Genomic DNA, 15570 nt, shown 5'->3' with positions numbered 1-15570 from the left:
CAGCAGCAGAGACAGCTCCTTCCACCTTCCATTTCTGCCACACTAGTGCTCCTGGGAAGACCATCTTCACAAAAAGTGTTGATAGGAAAGAGAAAGGTGCTGTCAAATTATTTCCTTGAACTTGTATTTTCCAGGAACCCATTGAGCTATGAACAATTATTTTGGGGTAACAAAACTCATTGCTCTGTTTGTGAAGTATTTACAAATAAAAAGGACCCAAGCTCTTGACTGGGACTCCTCAACTCCTACTTTTTATGCAAATAAATGACTGCCTGAATTTCTCTTTTGTGTTAGGAAACCATTCCTAATTACTTCTATAATTCCATTTGGACATTTTCACTCCATAATTAACAGCATGTGCAATGCTGCATTAGGAGAAATGTGAGAAATGCAGCAGAGAAAGTTCTTCTGGAATTTTCAGAAAAATCCAACCTCTAACAGTTTATGTTGTCATGTCCTTTATTAAACTGAATGCCAATATTGGATTAATACTTGCAATCCTGCCCTAAAATTTTTGGGGAATAGTGACAGGACATAGCACTAAGAATGAACTTTAGTTTGTATTTCAAATTTAACATCAAACCCCTGTAAATTCCACACATAAAAGATGTCAGCTATCAAATCCATTAAAAATAATCATTCCAAGGAGAAAGTAAAGTGAATGACTTTGTCCCTGACATGACACTCTTAGATGTTCCCTGCAACAATTAAGTGCAGCACAACCCCCTTGGTGTGGACTTAACTCCAACAAAAAGCTTGGTTTTGATTTACCAGAGAATGCACTTTTCAACACTCTTCCCCTGCCAGCCCAGCCAAACATCTTTGCACCTGCTTAAGGTACTTTCCTGCACAACCACTTCAGTTTCAAGAGACGGAGTAAAGGGAGAGGAAAAACCACACACTAATGTGGGTATTTTCACAAAACCTTTCAGTGGGGTCTCAGAACACTGTCCTTTCTTGGCATTTCAAAGCTACAGAAAGAAAATAAACATTTCAGGGAAGTACTCTAGAGTCAGTACCTAGAAACAACACAGAATCAATGGGAACATCAATTCAGACATAATTAATTATATAAAACCATACCCACTCCGTCTGGCTAGAGCTGTAATTTTTGAAGGCACTTTCTTCCATTAAAAAATAAAAGTTCCAGTCCAAGAAGACAGAAGCCACTATGACCTGTGACTCACCACAAGAGCATTATCCAGCACTATGGATGCTGTGATTACACAGTCCCCTGCCAGCCTGGGGGGGTACAGCGTGCTCTGGGTGCTCACCACCTCAATGGGAAGCACAAAGTACTTGGAGCATCCTTTCCAGTCACTGCTCACCTTCTGACAGGTCAGGCAGCTCTCAGACACTTTCATAGGTCACTTTAACATATCAAAAAGGGAGAAAACAAATAATTTTCTACCACTTTACTGAATTTCATGGACATACAAAAGGGTCTGTCAAGCTGGAAGGTCATTCTTCTGGGAACAGAAAGACATTAGATCATGTCAGCTCCCGGTGAGGCCATAAACCCGACCATGGCTCCACCTTTAAATGGAGCTGTCAGTGCTCACACCTGCAGCAGCAGCTCCATAGGCAGGGCATTAGATTGGGAGGGTGGGGAGAGAAAGGGTGCAAATCTGTTTAGCTCTGACTGCAGCAGGAAGCTGACTGACTGGAGGCAGGATTATCTAAAGGACAGCCTTTATTCCCACAGACATGAAACAATTACCAGCTAGTGAAACAAGCAGCTACAGGATCTGGGCTGTGATGAGCTCATTCCAGAGCACAGGTTCATGTTGCAGATGCTGCTATAGATACAGGGTAAATACAGGTGGACACAACCTCAAGATTTGTTGCTGCAGGAAAGGAAAGGCCCTCACACACAGTGTGGGCCATAAGTCCAACATCCCTACACACAACACAATGTTCTTGATGTGTCACCACAAGAGCTGCCTAAAATGATGGGAGAGGCAGCAGGCAGTGAGCAAGGACTGACATCTTTATGGCTGTTTCACCACAGGGTCTCAAGCCTGGCACCCCAAGTCACCAGTCAATTCTCAAAATTACAGCTGTCATTTGAAACATGCAGATAAAACAATAAAACAGAATTAATGTTTTATACTACTACTCATCCTTTCCAGAGATTGCTGGTCTTGGTTTTCAATTTTCTTGCACTCATACTGAACCATAAGCAGACATTCCTGGACAAGAAGCTGTCAAATGGTTCCTGTCAATTTAAGCACTTACCTGAATTCTCTCTTAAGCAGACAACTGACACTATGCCATTTAAGTAGTTCTGAATACCACAAACTACACCCTATCACAAGCCTCTGGAAAGAGCTGTCTGATCTGTGAATCTGCCAGAAACAGAACACTACCATTTATTTTTATTAAAGCACTGTTTCACAACAATAAGCAACATCATTGCACCCTGTTAACCCTCACAGAATTAAGGCACACAACACACCTGTTGACTCCTCTTGGTACAAGAAAATGACAATGCTACAAAGTTTCTGTGTATAGCAGAAAAGAAGATTTACTCATCTCAGTAACTACTGAAATAACCCAAAACACTGTTAAATCCACACATATTCAATGTCTGATAAACAAAAATAATTATGACTATATTTTCCCCACTTACAAAACAATCTTTTGCAGCAAGGAGCTGTCACATACAGAACTGGAACTGACAACTGAAGCTTATTCAAAATTCACATCAATCCCAGTAAATCAAGTGCCAATTCTTGACTTTATACCAAAGAAAACTTTTGAATGGAGACCAGGAAATTTGACTAAAATAAGCACCACTTGTACTAAGCACTCCTTATTTTCACGTATTCTATCTCAGTCCACTCTAAATCATGTTCTGAGCGCTCCATCTTCCCCATGGGCACTAGGATTCCCTCCTCACATGTTTTTTTATCTAATATTCCCACAGAAAGAGCACCTCTTCTTTCCTCATCAAAGCCAAGAAACAGCTGGTGTAATTCTGTATTTGATTTATTAGAATATAAACCAGAATTGTTGCATCAATTTAACCATGGCTTTCCTTGCTCAAGTATTAAATCCCAGGCATTAAACCAAAGTGAAGGCAACTTTTAAGGCAGAAGATAAATAGATGCTTTTGTTTGCTGATGTAAAAGCTCACACCCAACCAAGATGGGAAACATTCTAAGCCACCTTCTTGGAAATGACCTTTTAAGATCTCTTTTCAATCCAAGGGGACAATGCCTAAATAGAAAAAAAATCATACAAGTGGATCTTGAATACAATAGTAATTCAATAATCTGTTTCCAGGCCAACCTATACATTTCAGACAGAGGAATCTAAGCATTTAAAGTGACTAATTAAGTTATCTAGAGGCTTATAGCAAACTGAAAATCATCCTGGCCTTTCTGCCCCTCTCAGAGCCCAAGCTAGTGGCAGCAATTCTTTTCAAGGCCTGGATAAACAGGTCTGTGCATGCTGTCCCACTGCCAAAGCAGCAGAAACCCCAATGCAACTCCTGAGCCATCACTTAGTCATTTCAGAGAAACTATCAGAGAGCCTTGCCTAAGCTATGATCCACTGAAAATTCAAGATATAGCAGTACAAGGGCTTAAAAATGTAACTATTTTATAAAAACAATTAAAAGAGAGACATTTATCTAAGCTGTTGGATTTATCCTAAGAAATCCTAAATGCCAAACGTGCACGTGAGACTCCCTTTTCCCCTGGCTCACTTTCAGGCTGTGGAAGAGCACATACTCTAAAGAGGTGATGCTCAGCAGTCACCAGGACCAAGGATCAGTTTGGGGGCAGATCAGCCAGCCCCAAATGCTGATCTCTCCTCTTCCCTTGGCTTGAAATATGACTGACTTACTACCTACCTGCCACGTGACACTGTTGGTTTAATTCATGATTTTGAAAAGGAGAAAGTTCAGCAGGTTTAGGGATTTTCCTAGAAGAAAATCCTAGTTAATTAGTAATCCCTATGTTTTACTGAATGCAAGGGACAATAACTTAGGGACCTAGCTAAAACCTAGTGCTAACACATGAAATGTTAAAAACATCTGAGATGGCTTTCTGTTGGCCCACTGTCCAGTACCCAAAAAACATCCTATTTTTCTTTCATTAGGAAGTATTTTCTTCCTGCAGGGTGGGTATACAGGAAGGTACCTTTGAAAAGCTCTCCTGGCCTGAAGGGCCAGCTACACTTGTCTCTTCTCAGCTACCACCAGCATTTGGACAAACACATCATCATAATTCAACTGGGAGTAACCCCTCTCAGTCTCAGCACTTTTTCTTACACATTCTAGGATGATTTGGAAGAGCTAAAGATGAAAATAATTTTGAAAAAAATCTCAACTCCCTCTTGAAAGCAAAGGACCAAAGTGAATAAGGGGTCTCATCTCACAAAAAGCAGGAAAGAAGTAACAGGATAAAGCACAGGAGCAATTCCTTTATTTATGTTTTATCATAGTAAGTAGAACCAATTATTTTATTTATGTTTTATCATAGTAAGCGTTTTCTATCTACACTTGAGCAGAAGATACACAATACTGCAAAAAAGGAGAAAATTTTCTAATATTTTATAAGACTTCTAAACAATCAACATTACATAAGAAAAAAATTCTTAAGTAATGAGTTGCAAGAGTAAAATGCATTTCCACAAATTTCACTTGCTCAGCATTCCTCCAAAATTATGCAAAATAAAACCTCTGCACTTTCACAATAAAAAGGGAGAACTACTTGTAGACAAAAAAAAAACCAAAAACCCAAACTATCTGTATTCTATTACAATATATATCTATGTATATTAAGGACTATAGCATACCATCCTAACTAAATTAACCCCTAAATCCAAATCTTAATTCACCTGCACTTCACTTTGTCAGAGGCAGCTTGGGTTTATAACACAAAGGCTGCAACCTTGTTACTGCAGTCTGTTGCTACAAAAAGAAGTATTTGTATCATTTCAAAGTTAAAGTAATCTTTAGTTTATCATCGACCAAGGTCACTTGAGGTACCAGTAAGAAAGTTTCTATTTGAGACAACCTCTGAGGCCAGGCACTGTGCGAAAACCTCCTAAAATTATTAAAGTGCTTGCACAAATCACTGATTTCTGAGGTTTGCTCCCAGTGCCCCATTCCAGCAGAAGACCATTCCCACCAGGAAGACAAGGTTTACACGAGGCCTTTGGCTGGTGTTTGCAGGGCACATGGGCTGCTGCTAGGGAAGAAAGCATCTGCAGGAGCCAATGAAAGCACCCTGCTAAGAGTGAGGCCTCAGAGCTTCAATTAAACAGGGCCATAAAGGTCCTCAAACAAGATGCAGGAGTTATTTTTCCTGCTTCATGAAGTTTTCAGTGGGAAAGATACCTAAAGGTTCCTTCTTCCATGTAAGTCAAGACTTGCCTCTGTTTTAAATCCAAGAATCATTTTTACTCCACTAACAGCTTAATACTTTAAAGGAATCATCACAGATATTACAAGAACTCAAAATTACTGACTAAGGTGGAAGCTCTGCAGCCTCCTCACCTGCAGGGTCTGAGCCCCAGCTGTGGACTCCAACAAACACCCCACTTCAGTCCTGGAGCTGTTCCCAGTTTTGAAGGCCAGGCCACACATGTGCACAGAAAAATGAGTGCCTGTGTATTCCCCTTCCCTCCACACTGACCCTTCTGTCAAGTGAATGTTGCAGGGATGGTTTGAGCTCTAAGAGGACAATGTCCCCAATGGCACCATCCAGCTGGATTTCAGCATCCTCCAAGGCAGGGAGAGGAGACAGAAGAGCTGCCCAATATCGAGCCCATGGGGGAGCAGCTGGGTAGCCCCAATTTAAATCAGAGCACAAGAACTCATGATTCAGCATTAATGCTCAAACCAACCCTTCCCACCCCCCACCAGACTGTAACTAGTTGACTGGTGAAACCTATGTGCAAATTTGTACCTAAATATAGATGTTCTGCTAAATTTGGCAAATCTCTCTTTACCAAGGGGTTGCACTGCATATTTATGTAATTATACAGTAGTATTTCACATCTTTACTTTCTACACCTATCATTAGAAAACAGTTGCTGACATTTATTTTAGGTCATATATACTCAGCTGGGTCAAGCTGCACTAGAGGGAGACCCAAGTTGAAGAAACCTTAGAAAAGAGCTCACTGTAAAATGTTATTGAATAGGATTAACCATACTGCTTGTAGGGTTACCAGACATGCACACAGGAACACTGCTTGCTCCTGGTCACCACAGGCCACACTTGCAAAGTTACTGAGATACCTACCATGATTTTTCTGGAAGTTAGATGCCTAATCAGACTGAGAATAAATGAACAACCTACTAACCAGCTCTCTACATCCTGAAGAGTCACCTCAACACTTCTGGAAACCTGAACAAGTTACCCCTTGAGGTTTTTTTCTTCCACCTCTTACCTTCTAAAATTTGAAATAGCTTGACAAAAGAAAAACATCAATTGCTAAACTGAAACCTACATTTTTCAGAGAAAAGGCTTTTCTGCTTAATACTATCTACCTGAACTTGCATCCACTTTTTGAATTTCTATTCCTTATGGTAAAGAAAATGCTGCTATTTACATTGTTTCTAATACAATGAAAATTGAAATGTCTGAGCATTACGTTAGCCTCAGAAGTCAAAAGATGCATTGTGCACAACATCTACAAAGCAGATCCATGTTAGGAAGGTTAAACAATGCAGCAATGACTTTAATAAACACTGCTAATCTGAAACAAACTAGGTATTTACTCAGAATTTCAAACCACGTTTAAAAATTAAGAGTCCTCAGGTTGCAGGGAGGGGGGCCCCAGCCAAAATCTCCAGGTACTGAACTGCTCTGGAGTGCATGCCATTCAACTACTCATCCTACTCCTTGTAGGAGGTATGTTATGTCTGATTTTTAATTATGCTTTATGTAAATATCCCCAGAGGCTTATGCAATAGGTACAGGCTTAAGTAAGGCAAGCTGGTGGAGGCAGCTCAGGAGAGGGAAGCCGAGAGCTGAGCTGACTCCATAGCCAAGGGCTGGGTGAGCTCCAGTTGTCACTGAAGGCCTCCAAAGCCCTGAATTACAGAATAGGAGAGATTTGCTACATTTGTACACTCACTGCCAAAAGCCACTCACTGAACCGAGCTCCCAGATCCCCTCGTACTTCTGTCAGCACAGCCAGCTTCTGCTGCTTGATTTACAACAGCTCAGCAAACTGTCCTGAACACCAACACAGCCACATTTATCACCTGCTTCAACTCCTGCTGCCACACTTTGCTGCTGGGAGGGTTTTTGATGAGGACCTGCACTTTCTGTGGCCACCAAAGACCCCACGGACATGCAATAATCAGCACTGCCCTCCCAGCACAGCTTCACCTTGACCTACAGCCCTCAGAGCCAGGGTGGAGGAGGCTGCTCAATGCTTGTGCCTTTGGCACTGCTGTAAGTACCAGCAAAATTCACAAGGAGTGGTAATAATACACTTAAAGTCACACCAAAAAATCTCACTCTAAACAAGTTGCAGGCTGTGTTCACACCCTGATCAAGCTTAGAAGGCAACTAAGCAACTATTTGCACTGAGGTCAAAACCACCTCATTTCTCAGGCTGCAGCCAGTGGTGAAGTCTCTCTGAGCACCCAGGAGATCCACGGCAGGCAGTTTTACACAGGAACAGCACAAACCTGGCCTCAGCCCTCCATGCCCAAAGACGTGCTGCAGCTTGCAATTGTTTCTATTTGCATGGGATAATTTTAACTGGTAATTCTAGAAAATATTCTGCACAGCTGCATTCAAATTTCCCCTTGTGGACCTAATACAACTCATCTGCACAGGATCCACTTTAGTCCTTGGTTTCCCAACCAAGAGCCTGGTCACTACCATGGGCAGGCACTGAGTTAGGAAACCAGCAAGCTTCAGTTTTCTCCCAGTTCTGCAAGCCAGGATAAATGGGGCACACCCTCTTTGCCTGTAAAATGGGGACACTACTCTCCTCTGTAAAGTACTTGGAGATCTGATCTAAGAAATGCAATATTTTCAAAAAGGTTGGGTTAAAATATATTGCTCTTTTCATTCTCTAGATAAATGCTTCATTATACTCCTTGTCCTGCACTTCCCTGATGATTTTCTTTTTTAACTAATTTGCCATTTAGACCAGTCCAATTATTTTAGCATATTAAACTCAGACTAATACAAGGATACAAAACCTAAAAACCACTGCAGACACATAGCAGAGTCTACAGAATTTTGTACCATTATTTTTATGGCCTCAAAAATAGACAAAACAGATCAAGGCAGCATGGCAAAAACTCTTTTTTTTTTTTTTTTTTTTTTTTTTTGCTTCATTTTTAATTCTCCCTTTTAGTTCTCACTAATTCCACCCACTGGTAATAGCTGAAGGCATACTCCCAAATCAGTGACTCATGGCACAAGACCACAGTCCAAACAGTGACTGACTGGCTTCTCAAAGCAATGCTGTTCAAGAATTGCACTGGTCCATCCCTGCACCTTAACTGCCTTTTCTTTGCTCAAAAGAGAAAACAAAACAAAGAGAGACACCCATCACTGACAACAAGTGCTTCCTTAGCTCTCAGAAAAAAAAAAAAAAACCTGAAGAAAAAAAAAAATCCCCCCTTGGTGCTCCCAGCCATGCAGCCCAGCCTAGGCACATTCCTCCCACCCATGCTTCTTCCCAGGTAACTCTCCACAACCAGAAACACAAGACAGGAGAACTCCCCAGGCAATTTCAGCTTCAAGATTAGCCCACCTCCTCTCCATGTGTGCTGGAAAACTTCAACTATTTCAATTCCAATTAATTTCTTCTATTCTGTATTTTAAATAATGAACTTTTTCTCAGGTTTTCCAAATGAATCATTTAACTTTAAGAGCTGTTTTGGAACCTTTATTTTTTTTGACCTCAATGGCAACCTCCCAGACACATTATTTATAATAGGCTGTCTTTCTTAATACTTGCTATTAGTCAAAAGAGTCCTTAGTAAACATCCTAGTTATCCAATCTTCACATCCCTTAAATAATGGGGTGGGTTCAAAAGGGATAAGCTTTCAAAGTAGGACTCTGCTCACCTCGTAAAGAGCCACCAACACCCTGATACAGCCCACTTCCCATCATTTTCCAGGTTCCGTAGCTGCTGCTTTGTATCATCAAAGATACATTGAAATGTGACATGAAAGACCTCCTAGAGAGCAGACACACATTGATTACTTGTGTCCTACTCTATCCATGGTAGGTCTTCCAGCTCCCCCAAACAGGTATGTCCTGGAACACCTAATTCCATATGGGACTGACCATGGATGTCCAGGACATCAATCACAGAAGGAATGGTCACATACAAGTGCTCATCTGCCTGACCAGTAGATTTTTAGTTTAGTTAAACGTTCTGCTGTTAGCACCATTTTTAATGCAGCTTAGGTGGTCATGAGCAAAACGCAAGTGTGGATCTGCATCAGTTTAATCACCTTTTTTTTTTTTTTTTTTTTTTTTTTTTTTGTTCAGATAAGACCTGGCTCAGGTTTCAGGAGGGCTGGACAAAAGATGGTCATCAAATAGAAGGCAAAAGATTTAGCCACAGGAGGATAACTGCAGGCTCCTGTCCTTTCATCTTTCCAGAAGGAACAAGGACACATCCTAAATACACTTGCTTGGCCCTCAAATTAAAAATGGTATGTATCACCTTGGCCATTTTCTTCCTCCTGCAGAAGCCCACAGGAACTGGGAAAAGTCTGCAAGCAGTAAGCAGCCACTTTCTCCTGCTTTCCACTAAAGCTGTGTAAGGGTTGTGATCCACTGGGATCCCATCTTTTGCTAAGGAATGAAGATTCACCCTTTGGTACGGCAATGACAGATAAAAGCCCTCATTTACCTTCCCTCCCTAGGCTACATAAAGCAGCATTAAATGCCAGTCTAAAGGTCCAACAACGCTCCATTTTGGTTGGGACAAGGCCCCCGTCCCTCCTCCACACCCTCCCTTTAAACCTCTCCCCAGGTTTGGAAGATCAAAGGAAGACACCTCGACTACCCTCTTCCATTTTGTTGGGTAAGAAATATTTCTATTGCATAAAAGCGTGTGCGTGTGTGTATAGCTATATGTAGAGGAATTTATCCGTGTCTGGGCACCCCGAGTCCAGGGCAGCTATAGTGGAGCTGACGGCTTCACTTTGTTCTCCGCCGGGTGCAGGATCTCGCCTCCCTCTCCAAACCTGCTCCCAGGTGGAAGCGGCTCCTTGAGGTCAGGACACATCCTCACCCCGCTCCGCGGCCGCGGCGCGCAGAGGACCCGGCCGCCCCCGGCCCTTCCCCGGGGCCGCCGGGAGGCGCGGCGGGGCGAGACCCCCGCGCCCGCTGCCTCCTCCCCGGCCCCAGGCCGCGCTGCCGTGCGGGGCCGCCGGGACCCGCCCATGGCGGCGGGAGGCCCGGGACGAGCGGGTGCGGTGCGGCCGGTGCGGCCGGCGCGGCGAGCGGGAGGGCGGGCGGGCCCCGGCCGGGCCTGTCAGGAAGCGGCTGAGGGGAAGGAGGGCGGGCCAGGATCGCTCACCTCGGACACCTCGTCCTCGTCGCTGCCGGAGCCGCCGCCGCCCCCGCTCCGCAGCACGGCGGCCGCCAGCTTGAAGTCGAGGGCGGCCTCACCGGCCGCGGGCGCGCCGGGGCCTCCCGGCCCGCCGGGCCCGGCCTCCCCGAAGAGGCGCACGGCCCGCAGGCCCAGCGGGGAGGGCCCGGCCGCGGCGGGCGGCTCGGCAGCGGCGGGCGGCGCACGGGGCGCGACCGAGTCGATCTCCTCGTCGGCGGCAGCGGCGGCGGTGCCGTCCGTGAGCATCGCGCTGGTCCGGGCTCGGCCGTCTCCGTCCCCTCACGGCACCGCGGCAGCGCCACTAACTTCTCACACCCTACCCGGCCGCGGCCGCCGCGCCGCCCCCCCCGCCGCTCCGCGCACGCCTATTGGGCGCGCTCGGCCGAGGACGGCGCGCTATTGGCCGCGGCGCCCGCCACTCAAGGGCGCGTCACGCGCTCCCAGCATGCTGCCCTGAGAGCGCACGCCGAGGCGGTAAGAGTGCGCCGCCCCGCCCCGCTCGCCCAGCCTCGCTTCCTGAACTTTCCGAGCTATGATTGGCTCTCCGGGACATCAATCATGTGCTTTAGCGGAGCTACGGGCGCCGATGGGGCGACCGAGCTGTCAATCAAAGTGCATTCAGGAATCACGGTTTTGATTGGTCGAAAGGTACATCGCTCACAACGCACGGCGTCTGGCGTCTTTCGATTGGCTTCTGCATGCCCTAGGCCCGCCTCCCCTTCGAACTCATCTGAAGGACTCCGTCAGCGCGAGGCACCGTCACCCGCCCGCCTGTCCCGAGCGGTGATTGGGTAATGGAGCTGCCAATCAAAATAAGAGGCACGCCTCCTCTATGGACCCGCCCATTCACGGGAGCGGGCCGCCATAGGCTGGGCGCCCTGGCTCTACGCTCCAGCAGACACGCCCACTGTGACGTCATCGCGCGGCCACGTGGCCCGGGGGTCTCGGGCCCCCCGGGTGTCTCGGGCCCCCGGCCCGGCCCGGCCCGGAGCGATGGCCCTGCGCCCCCGGCCCGCCCGGCCTAGTTCACGGACAGGTTGATCTGCGGTCCCGGGCGCTGCATCGGCTCGCACTGTGGGGGGAACAGAGGTTACGGAGCCGGCACCGCGCCCACCCCGGCCGCCCCCGCGGTTCGGTCCCGGGGCGGCTGTGGCCGAGCGGGGCTCCCAGGACAGCACCGACCTCCTCGGCTGCGCCCCCCTGCTCCGGCCGCTCCCGCGGGTATGTCCCCGCCGTCCCTGGCCCGGGCAGGGGCCCGTCCAGCCAGCTGAGGTCGTGCGGGGAGAAGATGCGCTCCAGCCCCTTCCGGATCCCCACCAGCGCCAGCAGCTGCGACCGGGCCAGGCTCGGGTCAGCACCGCTGGGGCCGGGGGACAGCCAGCGTCTCTCTGTCATTTACCTCTGCCACCCCCGGAGATGCCAGGGTGCTGGCCTGTCACCCCTCCCGGCCCTAGGGGACCGTACTTGCCCAACAGCGTCACTCAGCCCCTGGTGACAGCCCCACGGCCCCAGAGCAGGGGGTGAAGGCTGGTGGCAAAGCCACCCGTTCATGTCCCCTCCCAAAGGACCGTGCCGGGCCCGGTGGTGCTCGGGGCCGGGGTGAACCGCAGCCAGCCCAGCGGCAAAGTAGTGCCGCCGATTCGAGGGGGGTCATACCATCACTGGGAAAATAATAGCGGCCACGGTGGACTTGAGAAGCCAGAGCAGGGCCAGGCAGAGCAGCTGGATGATGGTGAAGAGGTGCACCCGGCGCAGGGGCACGTGGCGCAGGTAGGCAAGGTCTGGCTGGTGCTTGGCTGGCATCAGGAGCAGCCGCACACGGTCCATGAGCTGCAGTGGGAGGATGGCAGGTGGGTCACACCTGTGCAGCTACTGGGCAGTTCTCACCCCCCCTCCCTGTTGAGATTAGGGCCGGCAGGATGGGGTTTCACCACCATTTCTGCACTTTGGTCCTCCTGCCCTGTGTGCTGACCTCCAGCTGATGCCTGGGCCAGTGAGTTTGTCTGTAAGACCTGGTGCCACTGCCCCCAGGCCAGGGAAGTGTGTTCCAGGCAGACCTCTAGAAAGGACAGAAAGGACACTAGCTGCCCTTACAGGGTTAATTGAGAGATGACACCCCTTGATCCCCCTCGAAGGAAACTGCTGCAGCCTCCTCCAGAGCACAACTCTGGGTTTCCCAAGCAGAGGGAGGGTGGGAGTTTCCCAGCCTGTCATCTAGAGCAGGGTAATTGCAAGGAAACTGTACTATTTAGAGGAAAAAGTGGTGTAGATAATTCTGGAATAGGGATTTTTTTTTTCCCTTCTGTTGGTTTCTTGGGAGAAGAAGAGAACTGGCACATGAGCAGCAACACCAGAACCAAAAGATTGTCATGTCCCAGCTCTGCCTGCAGCTCCCAGGTGAGGTAGTCCCTGCAGCTTTGAGAGCAAGTCTGTGCTATCCACTGGTCCCACTTCTCCCATACCACCTGGTCCAGCAGTGCACAAGTCTCTCCTGCTGCTTAGCATCCAGAGCCCTCCTTTTCCCTTTCCTTTGCCCTGGAAAGGTCCCTCCTTTCCCTCCTTGTCCCAGGCCTGGTGGGAAACTGCTCTGTGCCAGGCTGTATACCACAGAGAGCTGAAATCCAGGCTCTGCTGTGCAGTGGCAGCTGTTGCTGAGCAAAGCCCCTCCTCCCCACCCAAAAGCACAGCACCCCCTCCCAGTGCAGCCCTCCCTCCCTCCCTCCCTCCCTCACCTGGATGCTGTTCAGGGCCGTCACCCCCATGTGCAGGAACACCCCGTACAGCACCGGCATCGGGATGTGCTGCAAGGCAGTGGGGTGGGGCATCAGCAGGGCAGTCCCCTGGGGGTCTGTGCCTGCTCTGTGCCCTCTCCTGTAAAAGCCTGCTTGTGTGTCCACAGGCTGTGCCTCCTTTATTCCCAACAGCCCAGCCTGGCCTTATTGGCATCAGTACTTGAGGTTCACATGAGCCCACGTCCTCCATGGTCCCTTTGGATGGCATCTCAGCCCCCAGGTGTGTCACTGCACCTCAGCTTGGTGCCATCTTGTTATCTGTGTCTTTGATGGAGATATTTAACAGTATTTGTCCAGTAGGAGCACTTGAAAGACACCACTTGTTACTCATTTCCAGTTGGACACTGGGCTACTGACTGTGAATCTCTGGACATCACCATCCAGCCAGTTCCTAATCCACCTAACAGTTCTTCCATCAAATCCAGCTGGGAGGTGGGGGTGCTGGGAGGACCCTCTATCAAAGGCAGTATGAGACCAACCTCAGAGGTGAGGAAAGAGGTGGAGGAAAAGAGACTTCCTGTCTGCCCACAGGTAATGCAGGGCCACTGGAGGGGTTTTTCCCAGCATGGCAGTGGCAGCAGGTAAAAGCCAGCAGCAGCCAGGTCATCCACGTGGCAGTGTGGAGAGATAGTGGTGGGGTGTGTTTGGGGAGCACAAGGACCCCAATGCACATGGGGAGGATGGGCAGGTGACATGTAGCCACAGTGCCTTCTGTGCCAGCCCTCCTGTGGCACTGGACACAAACCCTTGGTGCAGTCCATACTGACACAGGGCACAGCTCCCTGCTTCAGGGGGTCAGGGTGAGGAACCTCCAGCCTTGCAGGGTATGGCCATCCCATGTCTAGGAAAAGAGGCCACTCCAGCCAGGCTTCCTACCTTGAGCACAGGGGCCATGAAGACAGAGACTCCCATCAGGATGAAGACAGCCAGGCCTGTCAGCCTCTGCTCCCTGTGGGTGGCAGTACAGGTGTCATAGGTGCCCAGGGTCCCTTGGGAGCCCACCCCCCTACCTGCCCTCCTGGCCCCAGGGTCTCTGCTCTGTGCAGTTTTGATGGCCGCAGGGAAAGGGGTCAGCTCAGGCTTGTTGTTTACCTGATGCCCAGGAACTCGGGGTGCTCTCCAGGGGCTGAGGTTGCACTCTCCTTCCTCAGGCTGTCCATGTGTGCCAGGGAGATGACAGTGGCTGAGACATACCAGGGGAGGCCGGTGACAGAGGTGACAACCATCAGGAGGGAGACGCAGAGGAGGTCCAGGTGGAAGCCTGCTCCTTTCTGCAGCAGAAAAGGCAGCAGGGCTGGGGGCATCTTCCCACTTTCCTGGCCAGTTTGGGGTTCTGCTCTCCCTTGGTTGCTTCCCAGCCAGGACCTGGATCCTTCCCCATTGGCTGGTGCTGCCTTTTCCCTGTCCCCCTGCTCACCTGCAGCTTGTACTCCCTGCGGTTAAGAATGACAGCTGTGATCTGCTGGTCCATGAAAATGAGGATGGTGACAAGGACAGCAGGCACTGCAGACAGCAGGCACACCCACCACGGGTTGGCTCCAAAGGGGAAAATGATCCAGCCCCGTGCTGGGTTTGTGGGCTGTGGAGAGCAGAAGGGTCATGGCAGCTGCCACCCACATGTGGGGTGTGCAGTGCAGTCTGGTGATGGGACCAGCCCCAGGTGCCCAGGCTGGAGCCCTACAGGCACCCAGGGATGCCCCATCTCAGGGGTGGAAGAGCATCCTCAGTCATCCTGGGGATGCTGCTGGACAGAGTGACCCCCCCAGCCCCCCACAAGGACAACCTGGCTGTGACAGAGAAGGGTGTTGTTCTTGGACACCGCAAGGCAGGAGCTGGGCATGTGCCTGTGACAGCAGGTGGAAGAGGTGGCATTGGGCAGTGAGCCCAAGGTGGTGGTGGTGAGCACTGGCTGCTCTGGGGCACTGCCAGCCCTGCTCCACACCCAGGGTGAGTAGCCCAAGTCTGGAGCTGAGCTTGTGGCTCTTGCTCCAGTGTGATCTGTACAGTGCAGGTCTGAGCCAGGTTATTTATGGTGCATGGGATCAGCTGTGTTCAACTCTTTCTTATTTGCTGGGGTGCAGCCTGCACCTCTGTAGGGCTGGAGCCAGTGGTGAGAAGGACAGTGACAGCACAGTGGGATGGCTACCACGGTGGGCACAGACCCACACCCTGACAGTGCTTTGCCCACCCTGCTGGCACCTTCAGCTCACTGGGGACG

General features: G+C 49.3%; 2 protein-coding genes across 12 annotated transcripts in view; both read right to left on the bottom strand.

Moving 5' to 3' along the window:
* Nucleotides 1-10897, bottom strand: part of ANKHD1 (ankyrin repeat and KH domain containing 1) — a 99887-nt gene extending 88990 nt beyond the window's left edge. For 10 of the 11 annotated variants that reach the window (XM_059859963.1, XM_059859959.1, XM_059859960.1 and 7 more), the window contains exon 1: nt 10528-10892. In XM_059859963.1, coding sequence (XP_059715946.1) covers nt 10528-10806 — 279 coding nt within the window. In that variant the 5' untranslated portion in view covers nt 10807-10892. Of the gene's footprint in view, nt 1-10527 lie in introns of all 11 variants that reach the window. The other variant, XM_059859970.1, reaches the window with a different exon arrangement.
* Nucleotides 10898-11581: 684 nt separating this feature from the next.
* SLC4A9 (solute carrier family 4 member 9) overlaps nt 11582-15570 on the bottom strand; it is a 14240-nt gene continuing 10251 nt past the window's right edge. Inside the window, exons 15-22 of the mRNA XM_059860536.1 lie at nt 15552-15570; nt 14770-14931; nt 14445-14623; nt 14229-14301; nt 13293-13361; nt 12217-12390; nt 11743-11889; nt 11582-11632 (exon numbers count right to left, since the gene is read on the bottom strand). The exon at nt 15552-15570 is cut by the window's right edge and continues 95 nt beyond it. Of these exons, the coding sequence (XP_059716519.1) occupies nt 11582-11632; nt 11743-11889; nt 12217-12390; nt 13293-13361; nt 14229-14301; nt 14445-14623; nt 14770-14931; nt 15552-15570 (874 nt within the window). The remainder of the gene's footprint in view (nt 11633-11742; nt 11890-12216; nt 12391-13292; nt 13362-14228; nt 14302-14444; nt 14624-14769; nt 14932-15551) is intronic.

The sequence above is a fragment of the Haemorhous mexicanus genome, chromosome 15, assembly GCF_027477595.1.
Source record: "Haemorhous mexicanus isolate bHaeMex1 chromosome 15, bHaeMex1.pri, whole genome shotgun sequence".
Classification (NCBI taxonomy): Eukaryota; Metazoa; Chordata; class Aves; order Passeriformes; family Fringillidae; genus Haemorhous; species Haemorhous mexicanus.
The sequence above is the reverse complement of the archived record's forward strand: the minus strand, read 5'-3'. Positions and strand labels throughout refer to the sequence as shown.